The sequence below is a fragment of the Selaginella moellendorffii genome, unplaced genomic scaffold (genome assembly GCF_000143415.4).
Source record: "Selaginella moellendorffii unplaced genomic scaffold, v1.0 SELMOscaffold_265, whole genome shotgun sequence".
In the NCBI taxonomy this organism is placed as follows: domain Eukaryota; kingdom Viridiplantae; phylum Streptophyta; class Lycopodiopsida; order Selaginellales; family Selaginellaceae; genus Selaginella; species Selaginella moellendorffii.
Window position 1 is genome coordinate 1 of NW_003314523.1, and position 16,095 is coordinate 16,095.

A 16,095-nucleotide genomic window follows, 5' to 3' on the forward strand; every position below is an offset into this window, starting at 1 on the left:
ACAAAATGTTGCTCGTAACTGCAGTCGTCAATGTTTCTCGGCGAGATTGAACTTGATCTGGAATCATACAAGAGCTTGCTATGAATAGTTTGATCTAGGCGCGAACCTTAGTTAGCGGTGGAATTGCTGTCTCCATACCTCGAGATTTTTCTCGAACGAAGGTTCCAACGCGATTGTAGAAAAGCTTGCCCTGGGGTCAAGCTCGTACCTTGACACTGGACTCATCTGCGAGCTCCCATTCTCATCGTCGGTCGCACAGAGAGCTTAATCCGATGGAAGATAGGGGCGGCGGATTTGCGTCGGTCAGCCTCTTCGAGCATCGGATCGCCCCATTGTTGTGAGAGCCTAGTCTAGCCAGTGAAGAAAAATATCTTACTGAAAGAAAGATCACATTGACCATCTGGAGGTGTTGGATCACATAAAATCCTGGAGTATTCTTCTTGTTACGTTCGATCCAAGCCGATCAAACGTCTTGGATGTAGAGGTTGTCTGGAAGACAATCCTAGCAGCCTGGCAGCATGACACCTGATCTCTCTGTCAAGAACTCCTATGGAAGTGCTTAAGCCTTGGTTCCCGCAAACTCCTCGTGGCGATTCGGTTTAAGCGGTCTACCAGCCTTCTCGCAATCTGGCTGCCGGATTGGCTTCAGTTCACTACGAGGCATGTCCTCCGTTTTCTAGTGTCTAGACAAGGCGGCGCCAGCAAAGCTAAGTTAAGTTCGCGCGGTTACTTCATCTGACTTTTCAGAAGATCGTTCCAGCTCAGGAGTTTAATCCTTGCGAAGTTTGGAAGGATCCTCCAAACCTTCTGAATCCTAACACAGGAAATCTAAAGTGAGACCTCGAGATCAAATAAAGCAACACGTAAAAGACTTGAAAACCTGGTCGTGCTTGTCGCTTAAATCGTCCTTTTGGAGAGCATCGTCCAGTGAGTTGTCAAGAAAGCTCAGATACTTCCCAAGAAAGCTCCCCTTCACCTCGCCAAGTTTCTGCTTAGACACTTCATGCTTGAGCCTCTGCTTCTGCAGAAAGTTGTCAAGCGCAACCCGGTCACGCTCCATGGCTTCTTTCACATTTCCAAGAAAGAAGCGCCTCTCCTTCTCTTTTTCCTTTTCGAGAGACTCCTGCTTCGTGAAATCTCTCTTCATCGTTTCTGGAAGCTGAGAACACGCAACCGAATCAATACTTCCGACCTAGAAAACTATATCTAAGTGTCACCTTCGTGGTTTTGGGACCTTCCAGCGCTGGTGCTGTCTGATCCTCTTGCTTTGCAGTCGCTACATTCGTTCTTGCTGAAATAACCTTGCCATCGTCCAAACCTTTGGTTCTCACGCTTTGTAGAGCTATCCTGTTCTCTATATTCTCCTGGCATTGAGAGCATACGCAGATATCCAGCAAGCTTCGAAGACGTCCTTCCGCGGCCTATAAAGAAGAAAGAAGAAATAAAACGATGGTCTAAACTCAAGAAAGAAGGAGCCTTCGACCAACCTTAGCAGAAGCTTCCATGTTCAAAGCATTCTCCTCCGAGTCGATGAGCGCCTCAATCTCTTTGAGAAGCTTTAACTTCTCACGAGAGAACCCCGCCAAGTCCCACAGCTCCAGCTGCCTCTTCTTGTTCATCAAATCCCCACCGTGATCCTTCTTCGACCCGACCCTGGACCAAGCTGCCCTGTTCGACCAAGGATTCGATAGGAAGCCCTTCCCATTCACCGACATTGTCCGAAGAGCATTGGCCTGGAGCGCGCGGAGAAAGTTTGGATCGTGCGGTGGTGGTGAGTGATTGAGCTGCCGGAGGGAGAGGAGTGAGGAAGGGTGAGGAAGTAAAGGAGGAGGAGGAGGAGTGGCGACATTGATGTCGCTGGAGATCTTCTTGCGCTTGGCGGTGCCGGCGCCAGGCCTCCACTCCATAGCCACGCGCGAGAAGGGCCACTGGAAACCCTCTACCCTGAAATGCCTCTTCTTGACGCCATTGAGAGCTTCCATGGCTGGATCATGCTCGCGCTACCCCGAGAGCATTGCGCCGCCGGAGCTGCCGCCACTCTGTTCGCGTGACAATGTTATAGCAGTTAGTCGTTAAACCTGGAAATGGTCTGCTGCCACGGCCACCATGGCCTCGCCACGTGGTCGGCGACGATCGTGTATGCGGGGCAGTCACCAGAGCTTACGCCGTCAAATTAAAAACAAAGAACGCCATGGTAATGCTCGGCTGGCATGGTAATTCATTTGAACTGTGGCATCATCGCTCGCCTCGCCACGTGGTCGGCTAGGATCTTGTATGCGAGGGCGGGAATAAATTTAAAAACATGAATATTCGTTTCTTCTTCATTGCTTCGTTGCGAGGGTTTTTTGTGTGGAGGAAGTGCGATGGCGGGCAAAAGCTCGACGAGGGCAGCCGACAACGAGAAGAAGGGGAAGAGGAGAATGCCGAGGAAGGAACATCGCGGGATCAGTGAATCCCAACGGCAGCGCCAGGACAAGGAAAGGGCCAAGGCTCAAGCTGCGCAAGGTGAAATTTCGTGCAATCTCTCCCGAAATATCTCTCCCTCACTCTCAATCTCTCCCTCACACTCGAAATCTTGGCAAAGATTCTCTCTTTCTCTCTCGATCTCTGAAATCTTGCTGTTTCAGAGAAGAAGACGCGCGGGAACGATGCAGAGAGAGGAGCAGGATGAGGCCGCGAGCTCGTGGTGCTGTGAGATCGTCGAAAGAAAGGGCGCGAGGCCATGTATCGAGCGGCAATCTGTTGTCATTTTGTGAATTTGATCCAAGGCGGCTGACTTTCATCCTACATTCTCCCACTGCCTGGTCCGGGCGCTTAGCCGCGAGAGTTCTCTCTCGATCGAGCGATTTCCAAGCCAACGCCGCCGCGGATGGAGCTTGCGCTCGGATTTCTGCCGCACCAGTGGCTGGATTTCGATTCTGGGAGGGAAGAATGTAGCATCGACAGAAATTTTTAAAAATATTTAGGGTACAATTGTCCATGGCGGCCGCGTCTTGGATCGCACAGCGCGCTCCCGCTCGGAATGGCGCCAGGGCGAGCTTGGAATCCCCAGTTCTTGGTGGCGCCACGGCGAGCTCCATCGGATGGCCGCTTTGCTACTGCGGGAGCAAGTCGGATGGCATCTCGTTTTCACTGTAAGTCATTCTCGTTTGTGCTTGAGCTTGGAGTCGCGAGTGTGTGAGCGCTTGTGCTAGGGTATGCTGCTGATGGTGTTCCCGGTGTGCCTGGTTTTACAGCTCTGAAACTTATGAGGAAGCACGGCTCGCTAGAAAATCTAGTAAGTGCAGCGGCAATTCGGACGGTTGTGAAGCCATACATGCAAGATGCTCTCAAGGAGCATTCCGTGTTGCTTGAGAAAAACTTGGAAGTTTTGTCCTTACGCAGGTAACTGGCTATTCTTTTCTAGCATGCCAGGTGATTTTCTTATTTCCTTTTTCTTGCAGAGATATTGACGTAGAGCTGGTGCTTGTCGAGGGATAAGTCAAGCGATCTTGCTGCATTGAAGGAACTTGAAACGTTGCAGGTTGTTTAGCAGCGGTGAACTGATCAGGCTCAAGGTATGAAAATTTTGAGCTCGCTTTATCGTTTCTTACTACGGCCTTCGTAGAATCCATAGTCTGTCCTTGATGGAAGCGAAGGTTGGTCCACTTCTGCAGAAACCTCAGGGTCTTTCAAATGAAGTGTACAGACGAATGCAACGTCAGGGATTGAAACCAGCCATTGGCATTGTTGTTGGTGCTCTCAAGGTATGTAGAAGCATGAGAGATCTACAACTAGGCAGGAGAATGAACAGGGATGTTTCCGAGACAGGTGACTTCTCAAACATTATCGTCGCCAACATCCTGCTTGATCTGTACGCGAAATGCGGAAGCATGATAGATGCTCGTGGAACATTTGACAGCATGCCGCATCGCGATGTTGTCTCCTGGAATTCGATCGTACAGGGATATGATATGCACAGAGTGGAAATGGTGAAATGGCTCTACAGTTGTTTGCTCCTCTGGGAGACGAAGGGTACAAACCGGATCGAGTATCAGTTCCTGGTGCTCTCAAGGCTTGTTCCAGCTTGATAGAGAAGGATTCCGGGCAGGCTTTGGATGGTCAACGGGTGGTATTCTTAGAGAGGAGCAGGGAGATTCACAGGAAAGCAGTAAAACTTGGCTTAGACTCGGATCTCTTCGTCGCGAGCACCTTGATTGATCTTTACGCAAAATGTGGGAGCTTGACAGAGGCTCGTCGAGTTTTCGAAGGAATGAGCCATCGTAGTGTGGTGACATGGAACTGCATGATTCTCGGGTATGCCAGCAGCGGCGAGGGTGGTGAAGCTCTCGATATCTATGCTCGAATGCGTCGTGGAGACACTCCACCGGATGCTTTAACTTTCATCGCAGCGCTGAAAGCTTGTTGCCGTCTTGCGGACGAGGAACTTGCCCATGCCCCGGCACGCATTCGTGGCATGTTTGTTCCCCCATCGATGGATCGATCAGTTGTTCATGGTGAAGAAGAAACGGAAGTCTTGAAGATTCAGAGCTTCGAAAAAGGAAGGGCCGTTCGCTTGGAAGCTGGTAAGCACTATTCAAACATCTTAGTGACCAACACACTTGTGGAGTTCTATGCCAACTGTGGGAGCATGGTGGAGTCTCGCAGTTTCTTTGACAGTATTGAACGTCCAGACGTGGTTTCTTGGAACTGCCTCACTCTTGGTTATGCTCAGAACAGCAAAGGCGAGCAAGCTCTTGAGATATTCTTTAGCATGGACGAGAATGGTTGCGCTCCAGATCGTGTCACAGTTCTTGCTGCACTAAAGGCCTGTGTCACCTTGGCTGAGAAGGAACAGGGCCAGATTGTCGACGGAGGCGTCGTTAAGCTTCGGGCTTTGCAGAGAGGCAAGGCCGTGCATGCTCGAGCTCTCGCTTTTGTGGACGGAGAAGACCTCTCGGTTCATAATGCTCTCGTTGACATGTACGCCAAGTGTGGAGGCATGGTGGATGCTTGGCTGGTTTTCCAAGATATGGTGGTGCGACTTGGACGGGGATAATCCTGGGGTATGCTTGCGGCGGCCAGCACAAGCTCGTCTTACAATCGTTCGAAAGCATGCAAGAGGAAGGTGTTAAGGCAGATCATGTCACTGCTACTGCTGCATTTAAGGCTGTTGCGACTCTAGCAGAGAATGGAGACCGCAAGCTTGTGAAGAAATAGCTGGAGAAAGGCAGAGCTCTCCACTTGCAAGCCGCAAGGATTTGCGAACTGGATGACTACTTTTCGGTGGATATGTATACCAAGTGTCAAAGCACGGCGGAAGTCTTCACAGCATCAAAGGCCCCTTGATCTTGGGATATAGTCGGTTTGGAGAACCCGAGCGAGCTCTGGAGTTCTACACTCGGTTGCTGCACGAGAAAAGCTTGTAACCGGACGTACGTTGCTGCTCTCAAAGCCTGCGCTGAGCCTTGCAGCACTGGACTTCGGGCAGCAGATTCACGTACAAGCTTGCAGTGCTGGATTGGATACAGAGGCATCGGTGGGAAGTTCTTTCTCTCAAAACGAGGCGCTCAAAGAGCGTGGCCTTGCAAGGTGGACGCGGTGGTGTGGATGGCATTCTTAAGTTCGTGCCTCAAGTGGAGAAATGTGGAGCTTGGCAGGATGGCCTTCAAGTCGGTTCTCAAGCTCGACGATGGAACAGGCTCTGCGTACTCTCTCACGTCCAACATCTATGCCCGAGGTCAGTCGGATTTACAACTCCAACATCATAGGAAACAGTTGTTGGAACGATTTAATGCTTCTTTTAACAGGAAGGCATGAAGAGAAAGGAACAGAACACAAGCGAAGAACAAGGATAAAGCAAGGAGAGGGGAAGCGGTTTAAAGGTATGTAATCGTTGCCTAATCCTACAACAAAGCATGGAAGTTTCTGGTCCCATTGGCCCCCGATGTTTATCATTTTCTCGCTCAACATGCCTTTGTGACCTTCCAACCAGCAGTGGCCTTGTTAAACAAACAGCTCCGCAAGCTTACCATGGATATGTCACTCATGTTGGTAGAGCCACAAACGCTCGTGTTTCCTCTCGTTTTTCTTCTGTCTTGCTTGGCTTGCATACTTTTCGTGTGTCGAATGAGCTTCCCTTCTTGCGAGTGAGTTCTTGAAGTGGCTGTCCAAAAGGCTTAAAATGACATGTTGTCTGGTTTTTTGTAAAATTTGCGTCACTTGGCTTGTAGAAACTTTGTTCAATCCATGAATTTGCGACAGGAAGGAGAGCGCTTGAACGTGGATGATGGTGTGCTTTGGATCAACGTAGCCAGTGGAAGTTAGAAAAATGGAAGAACGAGGTGAAAACATTGACAGCGAAAGAAAGCTTTTTGATCCAGGTTTGCGGATACGGTGAAAAAACTCAGTTTTGGTGGTGTAGTAACTTTTTGACTTGGCTGTGATGTAGGGTTGAACACGCAACAAATAAAAGGGAAAGAGTTGACGGCTTATAAATTCCCACACTCTAGGATTTTGGGAATTTAGGGTTTGATGGCAGAAACTTTTGGAAGGCTATCTGGGGATCATGGGTTGGAGAGGAAAATCAATGTTTTTTGGGATTCTGGTTGTGACCGTGATATTATCTCACAGAAATTAGTAGATGAATTCAATATTACTGTGGACAGTAATTCACAAGTTAAAGATTTCAAGTTTATGGTGGAGGATTGTGAATTTAAAACAAGTTTGACTGTAAAACCATTGATTCTTGATCATGATATAATTTTGGGTTCACCTTGGATACATCAACATTGCTTAGAGTTAGACTGCAGTGGCACTATAAACAGTTTAACTTTTGAGGTCAATAATTCTATATATTGCCTCAAGGAGATTGATGGTGCCCTTGATGATCACTACCAATTATATAAGTGCAGAAAATACAAGAGAATAAATCAACATATATGTACTACTTTTCATTATGCAGAATACAGTGGGAGAATCAATGATCATCACATCACAATTGAATTTGATAATGGTTCTGATTGGTCAGCTATATCACTTCAACTTCTCAAGAAACTTGGGCTCAAAGCAATTCGTGATTACAAGTATTTTACAAAAAGATTAACTGCAGATGTGCAAATGAAAGATGGTTATGGAATTGAGAATTTAACGTATAAAATGGGAAGCTTTTCAGAAAGTACAGATTTTATTGGTATAAAAGAGAATATAGATACCATAATTTTGGGGATGAATTGGCTTAAGAAGCACTCAGCAATAATTGACTTCAGGAATCATATTGTTACTTTTAAATCTAGTGAATTGGGTTGCTGGTATAGACTTCAATATCCAAATGGTGTATTTGAAGTCAGTAAAGATAGATTTGTTACAGAGACAGATAGTTTATGTTGGTGCCACCAAAAAAAAAGGGCCTCAGTTTTGGTTATGGCAAAGGCAAGCAAGTGGATAAGAATGGTTCTCCAAATCACATCACAATTCTTACTGCACAGGATCAGATTGTTGACCAATACATTGTTAAGCTTGGAGTTTTTGAGTTCTAAAGGCAAAGCCGTGCATGCTTGAGCTCTGGCTTTTGTGGACCAAGGGGACCTCTCTCGTGGTCATATACCTCTCTGGACATGAGTCATAACATAAATTGTTTTATATTTTGATTCTGTTTGAATAAATATTATCACAAGTAGAAATAATTTGCTACACATTGCTACATTCAATGCTTAATTTGTTTAATAGTACTGTTAGATGGTAGAATATCCTAGAATATTCAAGCATATTCTAGGTATAATCACTATCCCCTTATAGGTTTGGTTAAGCAAACAAATAATTTGGTGCCCGTTGCATGCAATAATACTTAATTCTTAATAGTAATATTATTCTTATATATTAATCCATTTGATCAAAGAAACGTTTATAATTATAAAGATATTGATAATTTATAGACACAAGATTAATCTTATTTAATATCAACCATTTGGTCGTTTCACACTGTCAAGGATTACGTTGAACAACACAAACGCGAGCCTGGGATTGAATTGGGACTTCGTATATATCCAGTTTCGTGAGTTTGGCTGATTATTTCTTCTTGTTTTTTTCTTTCCAAGGATGCTTGCTAGGGGATGCTGCTGATGGTGGTCCCGGTGTGCCTGGTTTTGGACGGAAAACAGCTCTGAAACTTATGAGGAAGCACGGCTCGCTAGAAAATATATTAAGTGCAGCGGCAATTCGAGCGGTTGGGAAGCCATACATACAAGATGCTCTCAAAGAGCATTCCGTGTTGCTTGAGAAAAACATGGAAGTTTTGTCCTTACGCAGGTAACTGGCTATTCTTTTCTAGCATCCAGGTGATTTTCTTATTTCCTTTTTCTTGCAGAGATATTAACGTAGAGCTACCAGTTGAGTGGTGCAGGGATAAGTCAAACGATCTTGCTGCATTGCAGTGGCTGGAGAAAGAACTTGAAATGCTGCATCGTGTCTAAAGAGAGGTATCTGGCTATTCGTTTCTAGCATCCAGGTGATTTTTATATATTTTCTTGCAGAGATATTGACGTAGAGCTGGTGCTTGTCGAGGGATAAGTCAAGCGATCTTGCTGCATTCCAATGGCTGGAGAAGGAACTTGAAACGTTGCAGGTTTTTTAGCAGCGGCAAACTGGTCAGGCTCGAGGTATGAAAAATATGAGCTCGCTTTATCATTTCTTACTAATAATCTGTCCTTGATGGAAACAAAGGTTGGTCCCATTTGTATCTTATGCCACAGAAGAAAACGCAGAAAAAAACCAAGAGCTTGATAGAGAGGATTCCGGGCAGGCTTTAGATGGTCGATGGCTGGATACAGAGGCATCGGTGGGAAGTTCTCTCGCTCAAAACGAGGCGCTCAAAGAGCGTGGCCTTGCAAGGCGGACGCGTTGGTGTATTCTTAAGTTCGTGCCTCAAGTGGAGAGATGTGGAGCTTGGCTGGATGGCCTTCAAGTCGGTTCTCAAGCTCGACGACGGAACAGGCTCTGCGTACTCTCTCACGTCCAACATCTATGCCCGAGGTCAGTCGGATTTACAACATCGTGGGAAACAGTTGTGGGTAAGTTATAATGCTTTTTTTAACAGGAAGGCATGGGGACTCAAGAGAAACGAGCAGAACACAAGCAAAGAACAGCGAAGAACAAGGATAAAGCAAGGAGAGGGGAAGCGGTTTAAAGGTATGTAATCGTTGCGTAATCCTACAGCAAAGCATGGAAGTTTCTGGTCCCATTGGCCCCCAATGTTCATCATTTTCTCGCTCAGCATGCCTTCCAACCAGCAGTGGCCTTGTTAAACAAGCAGCTCCGCAAGCTTACCATGGATTTGTCACTCATGTTGGTAGAGCCACAAAAGTTCGTGTTTCCTCTCGTTTTTCTTCTGTTTTGCTTGCTTGCATACTTTTCGTGTGTCGAATGAGCTTCCCTTATTCTGGCTGTCCAAAAGGTTTAAAATGCCATGTTGTCTGGATAATTTGCGTGACTTGTCTTGTAGAAACTTTGTTTAATCCATGAATTTGCATCTTACACGACAGGAAGGAGAGCGCTTGAACGTGGATGATGGTGTGCTTTGGATCAACGTAGCCAGTGGAAGTTAGGAAAATGGAAGAACGAGGTAAAAACATTGACAGCAAAAGAAATGATCCTGTGATCTCCAGGTTTGCGGACACTGGAAACACTCGGTCTCGGTGATGAGGTTACTTTTTGGCGCAACAAGGACATCGATGTTCACTTGGTTGCTAACAAGAGGATGTTCTCAAGCTCAAAGGGTTGAACACGTAACAAATAAAAGGGAAAGAGTTGACGGCTTATAAATTCCCACACTCTAGGATCTATAGGGTAGGGAATTTAGGGTTTGATGGCAGAAACTTTTGGAAGGCTATCTGGGGATCATGGGTTGGAGAGGAAAATCAATGTTTTTTGGGATTCTGGTTGTGACCGTGATATTATCTCACAGAAATTAGTAGATGAATTCAATATTACTGTGGACAGTAATTCACAAGTTAAAGATTTCAAGTTTATGGTGGAGGATTGTGAATTTAAAACAAGTTTGACTGTAAAACCATTGATTCTTGATCATGATATAATTTTGGGTTCACCTTGGATACATCAACATTGCTTAGAGTTAGACTGCAGTGGCACTATAAACAGTTTAACTTTTGAGGTCAATAATTCTATATATTGCCTCAAGGAGATTGATGGTGCCCTTGATGATCACTACCAATTATATAAGTGCAGAAAATACAAGAGAATAAATCAACATATATGTACTACTTTTCATTATGCAAAATATAGTGGGAGAATCAATGATCATCACATCACATTTGTATTTGATAATGGTTCTGATTGGTCAGCTATATCACTTCAACTTCTCAAGAAACTTGGGCTCAAAGCAATTCGTGATTACAAGTATTTTACAAAAAGATTAACTGCAGATGTGCAAATGAAAGATGGTTATGGAATTGAGAATTTAACTTATAAAATGGGAAGCTTTTCAGAAAGTACAGATTTTATTGGTATAAAAGAGAATATAAATACCATATTTTTGGGGATGAATTGGCTTAAGAAGCACTCAGCAATAATTGACTTCAGGAATCATATTGTTACTTTTAAATCTAGTGAATTGGGTTGCTGGTATAGACTTCAATATCCAAATGGTGTATTTGAAGTCAGTAAAGATAGATTTGTTACTGAGACAGATAGTTTATGTTGGTGCCACCAAAAAAAAAGGGCCTCAGTCTTGGTTATGGCAAAGGCAAGCAAGCTCTGGAGCAATTCTTTAGGATGGACAAGAATGGTTCTCCAAATCACATCACAATTCTTACTGCACAGGATCAGATTGTTGACCAATACATTGTTAAGCTTGGAGTTTTTGAGTTCTAAAGGCAAAGCCGTGCATGCTTGAGCTCTGGCTTTTGTGGACCAAGGGGACCTCTCTCGTGGACATATACCTCTCTGGACATGAGTCATAACATAAATTGTTTTATATTTTGATTCTGTTTGAATAAATATTATCATAAGTAAATATAATTTGCTACACATTGCTACATTTAATGCTTAGTTTGTTTAATAGTAGTGTTATTTCTATAAATTAATCCAATTGATCAATTAAAGTTCATAATTATAAACATGTTGATAATTTATAAACACAAGATTAATCATAGTAGAATAAACTAGAATATACTAGAAAGTGTTTAGAAAAATTTATAATCTAAAAACATATTTATAAATTAGAGATACAAGATTAGTCTAAATGAATAACAACTGTTAGATGGTAGAATATCCTAGAATATCCAAGCATATTCTAGGTATAATCACTATCCCCTTATAGGTTTGGTTAAGCAAACAAATAATTTGGTGCACGTTGCATGCAATAATACTTAATTTGCTTAATAGTAATTTATTAATCCATTTGGTCAAAGAAACGTTTATAATTATAAAGATATTGATAATTTATAGACACAAGATTAATCTTATTTAATATCAACCATTTGAATGTAGAATAAACTAGAATATATTAAGAAGTGTTTAAGAAAGTTTACAGATTAATTCAAATGAATAACAACTGTTAGAAAATATCTTAAAATATCCAAGCATATTTTAGATATATCCACTACCTTTCTACAGGTTTGTTTATGAAAACAAAAAATTTAGATAAATTGAAAACTACAAATAAATTATTCACTAAAAAATATAACATATATGTTTATACATATGTATAAAGTTTAACAGAAAGAGAATGATTATTTATATTTTCCAAATAATATTATAGTTATAAATAATACTCACTATTAAAAAAGATTATTCATTTTGTAATTTGAAACAATTATGGTTTCATTTATATTACCCAAATTAAACGCCAGGTGCCTATATATCTTATTTATATTAACATTATTGTTATTTTTATTAGTGTTTTATTTAGCATTGGATTGAAATATTATTGGATATTCATGGTATATTTAATTGAAATTATTTATTAAAATTTTCTAACACTAAGCACCAACATAGATTAGAGTAAAATGACTTTGAAACAACTATAATATTTCATTGAGTATTTCTTATGACAAAAATTTATCCAATTTTCCTACATAGTTTTCTTTTTTTCTAAATGTTTAAAATACAAACTTATGAGTTGGAATAAATACATGTCTATATATGGCATGCACCATTATTTTGAAAATTACTAAACTACTTAAGTGTTACCTCTGATTTGTGATCTCTGGCTCCATCGTAACTTGATCATAACTTGATCAAGGAGGCAGAATTATACTATGTACATACCAAAACAAGTTACTAGCTAACGTGTATATTTCACCTTTGTGGTAGCTTTCACATATACTAAAGCAAATTACATATATAACTTGTCGTTAACTTCCCATAATTAATGTATCATCTTGCACCCTTGCTTTTCATAGTGCTTCAAAAGAATTACCAACAATGGAAAGGCATGAAAAGACCATAATCTGGTAATGCAAAACAAACCAAACAAAATGGACTGTGCTAAAAAAGTATTTATTAAATTTGTGGTCAAAATGAGCACCAACACAAACTACTCATCTCTTTGCCAAATCTATCTTTACTTGCTTCATATATACCAGATGGGTATTGAAATCTATACCAACAATCCAACTCTTTGGATATAAAAGTAACAATATGATTCCTGTAGTTAATTATTGCTGAGTGATTATGAAGCCAGTCAATCCCAAGAAATATGGTTTCTCTATAATCTTCTAGACCAATAAAATTTCTTCTTTCTAAAAAGTTTAATTATAACATACCAATTCCATAACTTTCATTTGAACTTATGGAGTTAGTCTTTCTGCAAAATACTTGGAATCGTGAACTACTTTAACCCCGAGTTTCCCGATAAGTATTCCAGAACTTGCACAACCATTATCTATTTCAATTCTGATTTTCTGATCATTGATTCTCCCACAGTATGTATATGTTGATTTATTCTCTTGTATTTTCTAGACTTAGATAAGTTGCAATCACCCATGAGGCAATATGTAGTCCTCAAATGTTAAAGTATTTATTATGCCATTGCAGTCTAACTCTAAGTAGTGTTTATGTATCCAAAGTGAACCCAAAATTATATTATAATCAAGAATCATTAGTAATACAGTCAAAGTTCTCATAACTTCACTCATAAACTTTGAGTTACTGTTAATAGTAATATTAAACTCATCCACCAACTTCTCATCTTTCAAGCCTTTTGCTATCAAACCCTAAACTTACAAATTTTATGGATTTCACCAGCAGGGCTTTTGCTAGTCAACAACTTACACATGGTTCCACCATACGAGGAGAATAGCAATAAAGAACTTTCTCGAGTTTTCCAATTGTTGGTTGGCAGCACGCAGCATTCAAAGAACGTACCCTAATTTACCTTAAGAAACCACCAGTACATGCAATCTTTCTCTGGCATCGGAAAAATTAGTCCGTTACACTCGGGCACGAGCTCCAAAAATTTTCAAGCGGCTCCATGATGATCATTCCGGGATATGCCTCGATCGTGTTCCAACGTCGCTCAAAGCTCCTCGAGTTCACCAGCTTGCTCTGGCCACGATTCGTATACGTCGCGAATAGCCTCTCGGGTTTAAGTTTCTGCTTAGACGCTTCATGCTTGAGCCTCTGCTTCTGCAGAAAGTTGTCAAATGCAACCCGGTCACGCTCCATAGCTTCTTTCACATTTCCCAGAACGAAGCGCCTCTCCTTCTCTCTTTACTTTTCGGTAGAGCTATCCTGTTCTCTATATTCTCCTGGCATTGAGAGCATACGCAGATATCCAGCAAGCTTCGAAGACGTCCTTCCGCGGCCTATAAAGAAGAAAGAAGAAATAAAACGATGGTCTAAACTCAAGAAAGAAGGAGCCTTCGACCAACCTTAGCAGAAGCTTCCATGTTCAAAGCATTCTCCTCCGAGTCGATGAGCGCCTCAATCTCTTTGAGAAGCTTTAACTTCTCACGAGAGAACCCCGCGAAGTCCCACAGCTCCAGCTGCCTCTTCTTGTTCATCAAATCCCCACCGTGATCCTTCTTCGACCCGAGCGTGCTCTGGACCCTGGACCAAGCTGCCCTGTTCGACCAAGGATTCGATAGAAAGCCCTTCCCATTCACCGACATTGTCCGAAGAGCATTAGCCTGGAGCGCACGGAGAAAGTTTGGTACCGGGGGCAAGTGAGGAGGAGTGAGGAAGGGTGAGGAGGTAAAGGAGGAGGAGAAGGAGTAGCGACATTGATGTCCCTGGAGATCTTCTCGCGCTTGGTCGAGAAGGGCCACTGGAAAGCCTCTGCCCTGAAATGCCTCTTCTTGACGCCATTGAGAACTTCCATGGCCGGATCATGCTCGCGCTACCACCGAGGCTGCCGGAGCTGCTGCCACTCGCAGTTAGTTGTTAAACCTGGAAATGTCCCGCTGCCATCTCAAGTCGAAGTATATTCGTTCATTTGAAATTTAAAACAAAAATGTTTGCCTCGTAAACTTCCGGAGATACAGAAAACTCGGCAGTTCGTCAATGTTTCTCGGCGAGATTGGACTTGATCTGGAATCATACAAGAGCTTGCTATGAATAGTTTGATCTAGGCGCAAACCTTAGTTAGCGGTGAAATTGCTCTGTCTCCATACCTCGAGATTTTTCTCGAACGAAGGTTCCAACGCGATTGTAGAAAAGCTTGCCCTGGGGTCAAGCTCGTACCTTGACACTGGACTCATTCTCGAGCTCCCATTCTCATCGTCGGTCGCACAGAGAGCTTAATCCGATGGAAGATGGATTTGCGTCGGTCAGCCTCTTCGAGCATCGGATCGCTGAAAGAAAGATCACATTGACCATCTGGAGGTGCTGGATCACATAAAATCCTGGAGTATTCTTCTTGTTACGTTCGATCCAAGCCGATCAAACGTCTTGGGTGTAGAGGTTGTCTGGAAGACAATCCTAGCAGCCTGGCAGCATGACACCTGATCTCTCTGTCAAGAACTCCTATGGAAGTGCTTAAGCCTTGGTTCCCACAAACTCCTCGTGGCGATTCGGTTTAAGCGGTCTACCAGCCTTCTCGCAATCTGGCTGCGGGATTGGCTTCAGTTCACTACGAGGCAATGTCCTCCGTTTTCTAGTGTCTTCGCGGTTACTTCCGCCTCCTCGTGGAACCCGAGAAGTTTACCACCTCTGGGGTGAGTTATGGCGATTGGTGCTCTTAGGGAGAGGAGATTGGATTCTTTGCGATAAACAATAAGTTGCAACCACAAGAGGGATGGTTCCAAAATTGAGTCCATCACTTTAAAAAACAGATCCTTGGAGCTCCTTCCAAGCGGCGATCTCCGGGTCCACGGAAACCTGGTCGTGCTTGTCGCTTAAATCGTCCTTTTGGAGAGCATCGTCCAGTGAGTTGTCAAGAAAGCTCAGATACTTCCCAAGAAAGCTCCCCTTCACCTCGCCAAGTTTCTGCTTAGACACTTCATGCTTGAGCCTCTGCTTCTGCAGAAAGTTGTCAAGCGCAACCCGGTCACGCTCCATGGCTTCTTTCACATTTCCAAGAAAGAAGCGCCTCTCCTTCTCTCTTTCCTTTTCGAGAGACTCCTGCTTCGTGAAATCTCTCTTCATCGTTCCTGGAAGCTGAGAGCACGCAACCAAAGCAATACTTCCGACCTAGAAAACTATATCTAAGTGTCACCTTCGTGGTTTTGGGACCTTCCAGCGCTGGTGCTGTCTGATCCTCTTGCTTTGCAGTCGCTACATTCGTTCTTGCTGAAATAACCTTGCCATCGTCCAAACCTTTGGTTCTCACGCTTTGTAGAGCTATCCTGTTCTCTATATTCTCCTGGCATTGAGAGCATACGCAGATATCCAGCAAGCTTCGAAGACGTCCTTCCGCGGCCTATAAAGAAGAAAGAAGAAATAAAACGATGGTCTAAACTCAAGAAAGAAGGAGCCTTCGACCAACCTTAGCAGAAGCTTCCATGTTCAAAGCATTCTCCTCCGAGTCGATGAGCACCTCAATCTCATTGAGAAGCTTTAACTTCTCACGAGAGACCCCGCGAAGTCCCACAGCTCCAGCTGCCTCTTCTTGTTCATCAAATCCCCACCGTGATCCTTCTTCGACCCGACCGTGCTCTG

At 43.2% G+C, this 16,095-nt stretch overlaps 3 protein-coding genes across 3 annotated transcripts; 1 reads left to right on the top strand and 2 right to left on the bottom strand.

The window, feature by feature from the left end:
* Nucleotides 1-351: 351 nt before the first annotated feature.
* LOC9641023 lies at nucleotides 352-2,173 on the bottom strand. Its single transcript, XM_002994377.2, has 4 exons — nucleotides 1,488-2,173; nucleotides 1,218-1,421; nucleotides 881-1,159; nucleotides 352-814 (listed from the first exon to the last, which is right to left on the bottom strand). The coding sequence occupies exons 1-4, from the start codon at nucleotides 1,980-1,982 to the stop codon at nucleotides 770-772; spliced, it is 1,023 nt and encodes a 340-aa protein (XP_002994423.2). The 5' UTR covers nucleotides 1,983-2,173; the 3' UTR covers nucleotides 352-769.
* On the bottom strand, nucleotides 841-16,041 carry LOC9641020 (the record flags this gene model as incomplete). Its single annotated transcript, XM_024667951.1, has 3 exons — nucleotides 841-880; nucleotides 15,316-15,856; nucleotides 15,923-16,041. Coding segments are annotated over 2 exons (491 nt in total), but the record flags the coding sequence as incomplete, so codon positions are not given.
* On the top strand, nucleotides 2,807-5,824 carry LOC9641022 (pentatricopeptide repeat-containing protein At3g12770). The gene is made up of 5 exons (XM_024667950.1): nucleotides 2,807-3,134; nucleotides 3,237-3,384; nucleotides 3,444-3,557; nucleotides 3,608-3,746; nucleotides 3,811-5,824. Exon 5 carries the CDS (start codon nucleotides 3,977-3,979, stop codon nucleotides 5,036-5,038), a length of 1,062 nt encoding a protein of 353 aa, XP_024523718.1. The 5' UTR covers nucleotides 2,807-3,134; nucleotides 3,237-3,384; nucleotides 3,444-3,557; nucleotides 3,608-3,746; nucleotides 3,811-3,976; the 3' UTR covers nucleotides 5,039-5,824.
* Nucleotides 16,042-16,095: the final 54 nt, after the last annotated feature.

Excerpts from the sequence above, each read along its gene's own strand:
- LOC9641023 (XM_002994377.2), bottom strand. The coding sequence starts at position 1,982 with ATGGAAGCTCTCAATGGCGTCAAGAAGAGGCATTTCAGGGTAGAGGGT. Across the intron at positions 1,422-1,487 it reads ACATGGAAGCTTCTGCTAAG|GCCGCGGAAGGACGTCTTCG; the intron begins GTTGGTCGAAGG and ends TCTTCTTTATAG. Across the intron at positions 1,160-1,217 it reads AAGGTCCCAAAACCACGAAG|CTTCCAGAAACGATGAAGAG; the intron begins GTGACACTTAGA and ends GCGTGTTCTCAG.
- LOC9641022 (XM_024667950.1), top strand. The coding sequence starts at position 3,977 with ATGGCTCTACAGTTGTTTGCTCCTCTGGGAGACGAAGGGTACAAACCG.